Source organism: Aquarana catesbeiana, linkage group LG04, assembly GCF_042186555.1.
Source record: "Aquarana catesbeiana isolate 2022-GZ linkage group LG04, ASM4218655v1, whole genome shotgun sequence".
NCBI classification, from domain to species: Eukaryota; Metazoa; Chordata; class Amphibia; order Anura; family Ranidae; genus Aquarana; species Aquarana catesbeiana.
Window position 1 is genome coordinate 520,536,972 of NC_133327.1, and position 12,096 is coordinate 520,549,067.

The 12,096-nt window shown below is 40.4% G+C and overlaps 1 protein-coding gene across 1 annotated transcript in view; it reads right to left on the reverse strand.

Annotated features, from left to right (window-relative positions):
* Positions 1-3,927: 3,927 nt before the first annotated feature.
* Positions 3,928-12,096, reverse strand: part of PPP1R14C (protein phosphatase 1 regulatory inhibitor subunit 14C) — a 144,289-nt gene continuing 136,120 nt past the window's right edge. The window contains exon 4 of the mRNA XM_073627786.1: positions 3,928-5,930. Within this exon, the coding sequence (XP_073483887.1) occupies positions 5,856-5,930 (75 nt within the window). The 3' untranslated portion in view covers positions 3,928-5,855. The remainder of the gene's footprint in view (positions 5,931-12,096) is intronic.

The window sequence follows — 12,096 nt, forward strand, 5'->3', positions numbered from 1 at the left end:
TGTATTTTATAGACTGGAAGGAACAATCACCAGATTTCAACCCTCTCTCTATCTTATGGGAGAAAAGATTAATTTTACAATGGTTGTGTTCTCATTAGGAGCCCGAGATGACGAGGGTTTTTTTTTTCACAATTCCTGGCTGAGCACCATTGGAAGTTGAGACAGGGTCTGCAAGAGCAATGGAAGGGCAAAAATGCCACAAAGGTTGAACTGAAGGCTGGAACTTGGGCGCGCTGGTATCAGACAAGCATAAGTACAGTAGGTAGTGCACTCAGGCACTATGCTTTATTATGAGCAGGGTCAGGCCACAAGCCGTGTTCAGTAACAGCCAAACAGGCAGGAAGGCACCTAATCATAGGCAAAATAAATGTCAGAAACAAACAGGTTGGCAGAGTGAGTAGGCAAAATCTTGGTCAGAAGTCCTGGCCGATGTCTGTAACAGAAATGAGCAGCAAACTCAGGCAAGCAAGGACAGTCCAGAAGCAGGTCAGATAATGAAAGCAGTATTAAACCAAAAGGAAACTTTTATTATAATACAGCCTACCATTTCTTAGTGGTGATGGCTGCATTCATGTTCTTTTTTTTAAGCTTTAATTCTTCTATTTTCTTTCTTCTATTAAATGTGAACACCAATTGCCAGCCCTGCACAAGAAAACATAGGTGCTACAAATAACAGTTTTTCCCTGAAAGAATGCTAATAATGTTTTCTTTTGTGTCAAACTATCCAGTGAACCTACAGCTGTCATCACAGATACTTTACCTTTCATTACATATGCTAAGGAAAAAAAATGTGTGATTGTAATCTAAAGAACATGTTGCCTAGTAGAGGGTTTCATATGGGGAAATGACTCAATGGACCACTCTAGTAATGTGCATTGTAAAAACACTTGCAGAATACACAAAAAAAAGGGTGAAACACCTGCAGCACTACTGAGCATTTAGTGCTATTTAAAAGTAGCTGTGGCAATATAGTAGAAAGTCATGCAGTATAGATGGCCATACAAGCTTAATAAAAATCAAATGATTTAAAAAAAGTCAATCACAAAAGGTTGGAGTAGAAATCTTAAAATCTTTCGGCATTTGGAACAATAGTGATAACTCCTCGGGTTGGAAGGGTTGCTGGAGCAGCATGAAGGTCTCCTAGTCTTATTTAAAACACCTAGACATTTCAAAAAACATTATCAAAAATTATGGGGATTTGGTCACACCATATTGCTATATAGTGCTTAAGCCCACTTACTGCGACAAAGTACCCCATGATTTTTGAAATGTCTAGGTGTTTTAAATAAGCCTTGCTGGAGATAAAGGTCTTTTTTGCATGTGTGCACTGTAATATTTTGTTCTGTTGTATGGTCTTATGGCTGCACCATCTTTAATGCATCTTTTAGGTTGTGCCCCCCAAATATCTTGTTTGTCTATTGTATGGATTCTGACCAAATCCTTTTGGGTGCAGAGCACCCCACTCCCTCATTAAGTACCTCTCATTAGTGTCCACCTGTGTCATGGGTGGAGATCTCAAGTTCTCCCATATAGAGGAATGTATTTCTCCCATGGTTCAGAGAAGCAGGATCTCCCAATCTATGGATAGTGTAGGACCCACTAATCATGGGGTACTTTGTCGCAGTAAGTGGGCTTAAGCACCATATAGCAATCTCTTACCCAGGCGAGATGCTTGCTAACCAGGAGTCCAAAAAGATCAACAAACGCTTCCCACTTTGCAAAATGGGGGCATCCCTTCCTGCTGAAGAGGACTTGTCTGCAGGTTTGCGGGCTGCCAGATTTCTGGTTAAACTGGGCACATGGCTTGTGCCAGGAGGTTATAGCCTGGGCATAACAAGCTCCCCTTCTTTTATTTTGCACACTGCCCCGCTAGCCACCATCATTCCAGTCTAGGTCAGAATCACATGTCTCGGGTCCTGCAGACTCCTGGAATACTTACATCACATCTTACACACAAAGTGGCCAGAGTGTGGGCCTGGCGTGTCATTGGTAGCCGACTGCTTTCACCTAGAAGAGGCAGCCAGCTGGAACACCAGGATAGCAGCACAGGATTCTTGATCTGTCACCTGAACAGCGGATTGCAGCAAGACAACACTGGATTGACTGTGCAGGCAAGTATGTGTTTTGAGGAGTACACAGCAATACAGGTAAAAGAGGGAGAAAAACCTACGAGGGGGTGAAGTAATGCTTTAAGGTGCTAATGGATAGTATAGCCCTCCATACCTAAATTGGTACCATGCACTTGTCTATAAACTGCATGCCACACAATAAGGACAAATTTCAAGCCCAAAGTCAAACGTTAGGTTACATTTTCATGACATCTTATAGAGCACAAAGGCATGAAGTAAAGAGAACCACTTTTGGCAAGTTTTAATAATGTTGTTTGATTAGTTTCATTAACTAGAACCTAGCACAATGTTAAGAATAATCTAAGTACTAAAGGCTTTTTTACTGAATAAGTCCTCCTTTCCCAGTTGACGCCTGTTATGGGGAAATGCGTCGGGTGGAGCCACTTCTGTGACTTCTGCACGCACGAACCAGCTGGCGAGGTCCGCGGATGTGTCTGTTCGTTATTCAATCAGCTGTTTTTAAACGTCATAACTAAGTGCGATCCTATGTGCAATAAATTGGAATGCTTTTAAATACTACACTATGAAGCGCTTCCTTGTTCCTTTGCACGAAAAATGTTAAAGTGGGGTTCCACCCAAAAAAACAAAAATACATGAAAAATCCTAAAAAAAAAACAAAAAAACATTTGGATATTTTTTTTTTTTCTTACTCACCTCTAAATGCTTGTTGCTAGGGGGTCCCTCGTAGTCTGCCCCTTCCAGTGCCTGGGCTGGTGACATCACTTCCCCCTCGGCACAGGAAGGGCTCCGCTCTGCTCCCTCCCTCCTGTCAATCATCTGGGACCTATTACAGGTCCCAGGTGACTGAGCGGCCAATCACAGTGCGCAGCGCCGGTCACGCATGCGCAGTGGGTGCCAGGCTGTGAAGCCACAGCCCGGCGCCCACAGTTGCAATGCCGGCGCCGCTAAACGGAGGGGGAGACGAGCGGGGCTTCGGTCCCCCGCATCGCTGGACCCTGGGACAGGTAAGTGTCCAATTAAAAGTCAGCAGCTGCAGTATTTGTAGCTGCTGACTTTTAAATTTTTTTTTTTTTTTAACATGACCCCCTGGGTGGAACTCCTCTTTAAGGACCCTTTTTTCCAGATGCTGGGCTGAATACCCAATACTTGTTTGGATGAGCATAAGGTTGAACCCTCCACGGATGATATTCTACCCCTTCTGAGACAAACAGGAATGTGTGGAAACATTGCAATCGACTTTCATCACCTTGGATTACATGTTTATTTTTTATACTGACAGACTCATTTCAAAATTGTCACATTATTTAAAGTTTAGATTATATTATATGCTTTTATTGATCATTTGTTTGGGAAGCGCACCTGGTTACTTTTCAAAAGTTACAAAGGATTGCAGGACAACTGTGACCGCATATTATCAATTCAAAACTTCAAAAAGCTTATGCTCAGCAGCCTAGCATGGTGGGCTAGAGTTCCCATCTCTAAAATATTTCACTTGTATAATGCTCAGTCATAGTTGGGCCATGCTAGACTACGGAGAGTGAATAAAAAAGTTTTGAAGTGGGATATCTTGATCAGATCTTACAACTGACAGTGAACAAACACCCTTGACAAATGGTTTAAACACATTATATAGATCTAATCAGGTAGGTTATCCAGATATGCCTAATTGAACAAGCTCCAAGTCAGACATTTTATTTCCAAAAAAGGCAACGGAACCCTTTGTTATCCCCAGCAGTCATGTAAAGAAAGATTTGAAGTTTCATGAGGAATTACCACAGGGAATTCTGTTTTTAAACATTTTATTATCTAATGGACAAAATTAAACTGCAATCAAAACCATCTTCTCAAGTTTTTATTTCAGCAAATATCTTGTAAATAAAATCAGTTAACAATATAAAATAAAAACAAAAAAAGAGCTTGCCAGTGAAAATGAAAATTCTAATGTATTCTGTTGAAAAGAAGAGCACCATTTACACAGAATTCTTAATAGCCATTGGCTGCTGTGCGAAATTCCTATATGAAAAAAATCTAACTACTACCAATTCACACACTCACACAAAGAAAAAGTTTCACTATGGGTCAACCTTGCAAATATTGCTATAAAAATTATTTCATTCTTACTTTGGCAGAACCATAAAAGCGTTATTTTAACTTGACAAGCTAATTTTAATTGCAGTGTTTTTACACTGTGTTATGAATCATCACCAACTCAAAGACTATATAGGGACTGATGGCATTAAACAAGTACTTACATTTTTAATATACCTTCTTCATCATCATTTTAGAGAAGGTTGCTAAAGTGCTGGTAATTTTTTTTGCGACTGCAAAAGATTGAAAATAAAAAGCATCCCTTTGGCACACAAAAATATTTTTACGATGATATTTTTAACCACAGAAAAATAAAAATGTGAAAGACAATGCAATTTAAGTATTAAATGGCCAGACCACCCAAAAGTAAGGTTTTATTTTTTTCAAAGTAAATTGTTGCAAAGAAATCCTAGTTCCTTGCTCCATCTTAGAACCTTGGAGTTCCTATCCACCTTAATGGGGAGTCTCGCTTATCTGATCACATTCTTGGTAATACAATTATATTAGTTATCCAAGAGGACCATGAGAGTAAGAAGACTTTATGAAGACTATGGCAGGTGTGCAGATTTTGTAACTAAAGCACACAGATCTCACCAGTGAAGTCCCCAAGAGAAATAAGTGGATGTTGGATAGTATGTCTCTACAGTACCTATTAAACCTAAAACACTGGTTTTGGGTGGACTAGCCATTTAAACTACATGAATAAAAATCAGTAGGACGTACTGAGTGGTAGTATACTCAGTAGAGTGCTTTAATCTTTTTTGTCACCTGCTCCAGGAAAGCTTATACAATATTAGATCAGTAATTTTCAAGCTGGTCTTTATGCACACAGAATGTGTACTTGTTATATTTTCTTAGGCACGCAGGTATAATAATGAATGTGGTACTTTCTAAATATTTCTAATTAACACCTGTTAGACTATATGGGAAATTAGTTGCACAATTTAGAAAACACTTAACCAGTGCATCCAAATGGCCATATGAAAAAAATGATGATCACACTAAGCCCCTATGCAACATTATTACAAACATGATGCTTTAAAAGGATTGTTCATATTTTTCCTTATTAGTTTACCTTGGTGGGACATGCCTGCATAGAATTAAAATAATAACTTCAAAAGGTCAATTAAGGTATAATATTAGTGTCCAAAGTGTGTTTGATTGACTTCTGCAATAGTGCATAATATATTTTTTGTTGTGCAATCTTTCCAAAGATGGCCATTGGCAGAACAAAGGCATTATATACAGAAAGTCTTGTTCAGGTTCTAAACTATGTGCAAAAATGTATCTATTAAAATGGAGCAACATTGGGTATTAATATCATAACCCATTGCTTCAAATTGAGGTTCTGAATATATTCCTGTTTATTTAACAGCACATTGGTAGATGTGCCTACTGGGCTAACAACCTTATTAATGACACACCTTTCTTAGTGCTTACATTTTATGGCATTTATTTTACCTCTATTACCTAAAGCTTAGCCCCAAATAACTTAAAAAACAATAAAAAAACCTTTATTTAACTACCACAATAACAAATTGAGTATTATGTTTAGAGCTACAGCCATATACCACCCTCCATGAAACAGCAATATGTAGATTTTTGCTAGAACTTTTTTGAGTCCTACAGACAGATGTTGTTGCTGTATCACTTCAAGCTGGGAAGATCATGATGGGTTCATATATCCTTCTTCTGAGGGGGATTCAGCTTCCTCATGCCTTGTATTCGAGACAAAAGCTGACTAATAAATTCCTGAAAAGCAAAATCAAGTAAATCAAATAGAACCCAAGATCATACACAATAAAACAATACCATGCATATTATTGTATTCTACCAGTGGTAATACGAAACAAGAAATATTTCAGAGGCCATCAAAAAAGTCAAAATTAGAGTATCTGAAAGGGGTGGGGAAAGATGAGAGGTTTTTGCTAGCAAATACTGTATGTTCCAATACAGGGCTTGGGAGTGGGACTCATGGGGAAATTACTCAATGGACCACTCTAGTAATTTACATAGTAAAAACACTTGCAGAATACACAAAAAGGACACCTCAGCACTACTGAGTATTTAGTGCTTTTTAAAATTAGTTGTGGAAATATAATAGAAAGTCAAGAAGTATAGATGGCCATACAAGTTTAATAAAAATCAACTGAATCCAAAAAGTCAATCACAAAGGTTGGAGTAAAAATCCTAAAACCTTTCAGCATTCGGAACAATTGTGTTAACTTCTCGGGTTGGAAGAGTTGCCAGAGCAGCATGGAGGTCTCCTAGTCTGTGCAAAGACACAGGTAGGTTGCATGATATGAAATTAGGAGTATGAGGAGTATGAGGAGGGCATAACTCTCGCATGTGTCCCCTGGAAACCACATCTTTTACCCAGGCGAGATGCTTCCTAACCAAGGTCAACAAACGTTTCCCACTTTGCAAAATCCCTTCGTGCTGAAGAGGACTTGTCTGCAGGTTTGGGGGGGGGGGCAGGGTTTCTGGTTAAACTGGGCACTTGGCTTGTGCTTGGGCATGGATGTTATAGCCTGGGGGTAACAACCTCCTCTTCTTTTATTTTTTACATTGCCCCGCTCGCCACCATCATTCCAGACTAGGTCAGAATCCTATGTGCCTGGTCCTGCAGCCTCCTGTGATACTTACATCACATCTCCCAAGAGGCACAGAATCAGGCACACAAAGTGGGCAGAAAGTAGGCCTGGCATGTCAATGGAAACAGTTCCTTGTGCAAAGCCAAACTTTATATTACTATTTCATGGCATCTTATAAAGTACAAAGGCATGAAGTAAAAAGAAACACTTTTGGTAAGGTTTAATAGGTTATATGATTAGTTTAATTCATTTGAAGCTAGCACAATGTTAAGAATGATATATCGGTAGTACTAAAGGCTTTTTTATTGAATAAGGCTGTATATGATCTGCTTGTGTTTTAGCATTTGCATACATAAACACCCCCCCCCCCCCACCTGACTTAATGAAAAAAATGCTATTTTAGTGTCTTATTGGTCATGCAAGCTGCTTGACTCACAATTGACTACAGGGGGTCCCCGGGTTACAAACAAGTTAGGGACTGTAGGTTTGTTCTTAAGTTGAATCTGTTTGTAAGTCGGAACAGGTACATTTTTTAAGTGTAGCTCCAGCCAAAAAAACAATTTTTAAGCTTTTTGGAAAACATAGGGAAGGGTTATCACCCCTGTAACATTTGTTTTGCTGTCTGTGCTCCTCTTCAGAAGATTTCACCTCACTTTCTGTCCCAATGACAATTGGATTTTGAAAATTTTGGGTTGTTGTGGAAACAAGTCTTGGTGATAAAGCCTCAGTAGAGGTACCTTTTCCCCATAATAGCTCTTACAGGAGTTTATTTCTCTTCCTAGGGGTAGATTTCCTCTCACTTCCTGTTGTCTCCCCCCGTTTGTAAGTAGGAGTCGTTTGTAAGTCGGATGTTTGTAACTAGGGGACCCCCTGTACAGACTGCTGTTGTCAATTATAAGATCAATTATAAGATCATCCTCCCCACTAACTTGCATTGCAGTTACCAAGGATTGCAGGACAAAAGGATTGCAGGACAACTGTGACCGCCCATTACCAATTCAAAACTTCAAAAAGCTTATGCTCAGCAGCCTAGCATGGTGTGCAGGAGTTCCCTCCTCTAAAATATTTCACTTGTATAATGCTCAGTCATACTCTATATTTGGGCCATGCTAGTCTACGGAGAGTGAAGTTTTGAAGTGGGATATCTAGATTAGAGGTCGACCGATATGGGTTTTTCTCTGGCCGATGCCGATATTTAGAAATCACGGTGGCCGATGGCCGATATATGATGCCAATTGTTTTTGGGCCGATATGTTAGGCCGATTTATTTTTTTCCCTTCATCTCATAAAATCTAACCGTTAGACCCTTTCACACTGGGGCGTTTTTCAGGTGCTTTTGGGCTAAAAATAGCGCCTGTAAAGTGTCTGCAAAACGGCTCCCCTGCAGTCTCAGTGTGAAAGCCCGAGTGCTTTCACACTGAGGCGATGCGCTGGCAGGATGTTAAAAAAAAGTCCTGCAAGCAGCATCTTTGGAGCGGTGTATACCGCTCTTCCACCACTCCTGCCCATTAAAATGAATGGACACCGCTGTCGAATCACCTGCAAAGCGATTCGGCAGCGGTGCTTCACGGGCGCATTTAACCCCTTCCTCGGCCGCTAGCTGGGTTATAAAGTGCCCCACTCGCAGCCGAATAGCGCCGCTAAGATGACGGTAAAGCGCCACTAAAACTAGCAGCGTTTTATCGTCAATGCCTGCCCGCTCCAGTGTGAAAGCAGCCTTAAGTAATAAGTGATACAGAAAATTTCTTACATTTAAACATTTATTAAACAAAACAAACCTCCAATCAGTTTACTTGTATGTATAATTTAGATTAAAATAAAAAATAATCTTAAATATTAAATACACAAAAACAGGTAATCAAAACTTTTGGAAGAAATTTTTTTTTTACTGTTTTTAGTTTTTTTAAAATTCAAATTGCGTTTGAAAGACCGCTGCGCAAATACCGCGTGACATAAAATATTACAACTGCTATTTTGTTCCCTAGGGTCTCTGCTAAAAAATATATAAAATTTTGGGGGTTCTAAGTGATTTTCTAGCAGGAAATACAGGATTTTTACTTGTAAGCAACAAGTGTCAGAAAAGATTTAGGGCTCCTTCGATCCCCGCTGAGCAGGCAGATGACAGGTCCGTCTCTGCACATTGTGCAGGGACGGACCTGTCAGAGCGCCGCTCTCCCCTATGGGGGGATCGGATGAAGACGGACCGTAGTCTGTCGTCATGCGATCCGACGACGGATGGAAAAGTAGGTTTTTCCTCCGTCACACTTTTTTGGATCGGAGCGGATTGGATTTCAGTGGAAAGGTCACCGCTGACATCCGACGCTCCATAGAGATCTATGGAGCGTCTGTTCAGGTCCGCCTAAAAAACTGACAGGCGGACCTGAACGGATTGTTCGTGTGAAAGAGGCCTTAGTCTTTAAATGGTTAAACTGAGAACTCCTACACACGGAGTTCAGTCCATTCATAAGTATAAATATTGTATCTCTTTAGCTTCTTTTCTCAGACTTGGCGGGCTGCCAAGAGAGGAGAAACAAGTCGCTCCACGGAAGACTTCAGGCAACTTGCATTTACTTCTATTACAGAAGTCAGTTGCAAGTCGTGCTGAAGTTAAAAATCGGCCTTTTTTGTCAGCACAATCGGCCGATGCCGATTAATTAAAAAAACGCCAAATATCGGCCAGCCGATACATCGGTTGACCTCTAATCTTGATCAATTCTTCCAACTGACAGTGAACAAACATCCTTGACAAATGGTTTAAACATATATATATATCTAATCAGTTAGGCCATCCAGATATGCCTAAATTGAACAAGCTCCAAGTCAGACTATGGCAATGGAACCCTTTGGTATCCCCAGCAGTCAGGTGAAGAAAGATTTCAAGTGTCTGAAGGGGGTGGAGAAAGATAAGATTTTATAGCAAATATAGCAAATATGTTCCAATACAGGGCTTGAGAGTGGTACTCTAATATGTTTTAGTTTTAACCCCTTCCCGCCGACCGTACACAGATATGCGTACTCGGCTTTCCGGGGTTATACCGGGATGATGCCCGCAGCTGCAGGCATCATCCCGGTACCGTTGTTTACAGCGGGCGATCGGCTACCTGTGTATAACAACCGATGCGGCTAAAAGCCGCTCGGTTGTTATACCGGAGGAGCGGGAGGGGACATCCCCCCCCCCTCCCGCCGCTGTTACCAGGCCTCCCGTGCGATCGGGAGGCCCGGTGTCCAATCGGGTACCTTCGGCGGCTGGGGGCGGGCTGAAACAAAGCTGTGAGCGGCTTCGTTCCAGCCTACTCATTGTAAACGCGGAAGCGACGTCATGACGTCACTTCCCGTTTACTCGGCTGCCAATGGTGCCGAATTTAAGAAAGTACACAGTATTCAGAATCACCGTTTTCGGCGATCTGAATACTTTGAAGTGTAAAGGAGGGATGGGGGGTCTTTTATGTACCGTAGTTTGTCGCCATTCCACGAGTGCGTGCAATTATAAAGGGTGACATGTTTGGTATCTATTTACTCGGCGTAACATCATCTTTCATATTATACAAAAAAATTGGGGTAACTTTACTGCTTGGATTTTTTAAAATTCATGAAAGTGTCCCTTTTCCAAAAATTTGCGTTTAAAACACAGCTGCACAAATACCGTGTGATAAAAAAATATTGCAACAATCGCCATTTTATTCTCTAGATTCTCTGCTAAAAAAATATATATATATAATGTTTGGGAACTCTAAGTAATTTTCTAGCAAAAAATATGGATTTTAACTTGTAAACACCAAATTTCAAAAATAGGCTTAGTCATGAAAGGGTTAAGAAAGGATTTCAGGGCATGTTAAAATATAGGTCCAGACAAATTTTTTTTCTTCCATTCAAAGTCCTATGCTAATACTAAGGAATTACCATGTGATTGGTTCAAATGTACCTAAATCCCAAAATAAAAAATACTTTATATTGCTGCTTGCCAGTCCTTATATGTCGTTGCTGCATTAGTTTTCTCTTTTTTTCCAGTTTTTGCCCTCTTTATTTTCACCTGGTGTGAAGGAACCGTCCCACACTCCGCTTGAGTGCTTCCGTCAGTTTACAGCTTCCTCCAGTCTGAACATAGATATCAGATATTATAGCCACATATTTCTACCAAGAACTAGGCGAGACTAGCTCAGCTGCAAAACTGGAACTTTTATTGAAGAAACTTACACAGAATATATATCCCACAGGAGTACATCCCCCTCCCGATCATATTACCCTAACAATGCAAACTGTACACAGGAATATAATTACAACAGCCAACATATAGTATAAATATTCAATTAATTAAACAACTAGCCACCTGGACAATCAAAGGTCTTATTCCAGGTCAGACTTGCCGGCATCAAGCTCACAAAGTACAATACACATTATCACAAGTATAAATGCATCCCCACAGTACTTTGCTAGCAGACAATAGGTGAGTTAATTAGCCCAATTAACAACACAAATCGTGATCTCACTCCACCTCAGACTAATAGACAACAGGAGACCCAGGGATTTCCAGATCTCATTAACCAGCTTTCTTTTCACATACATCTGTCCACTGAGTCCCAAGCTGGCAGAGACCATTATGGCTTCCTTAATCATGTCCTTTTGCATTACATAACAGGACATCTTCCTACAGTGAGGGAAAAAAGTATTTGATCCCCTGCTGATTTAGTATGTTTGCCCACTGACAAAGAAATGATCAGTCTATAATAATGGTTGGTTTATTTTAACAGTGAGAGACAGAATAACAACAAAAATATCCAGAAAAACGCATTTTAAAAAGTTATAAATTGATTTGCATTTTAATGAGTGAAAAAAGTATTTGTTCCCCTATCAATCAACAAGATTTCTGGCTGCCAGGTGCCTTCTATACACGTAACAAGCTGAGATTAGGAGTACTCTCTTAAAGAGAGTGCTCCTAATCTCTGCTTGGTACCTGTATAAAAGACACCTGTCCACAGAAGCAATCAGTCAACCAGATTCCACCATGGCCAAGACCAAAGAGCTGTCCAAGGATCTCAGGGACAAGATTGTAGACCAACACAAGCTGGAATGAGCTACAAGACCATCGCCAAGCAGCTTGGTAAGCAAGTGACAACAGTTGGTGCGATTATTCACAAATAGAAGAAACACAAAATAACTGTCAATCTCCCTTGGTCTGGGGCTCCATGCAGGATCTCACCTCCTGGAGTTTCAATGATCATGAGAATGGTGAGGAATCAGCCCAGAACTACACAGGAGAATCTTGTCAATGATCTCAAGGCAGCTGGGACCATAGTCACCAAGAAAACAATTAGTAACACACTATG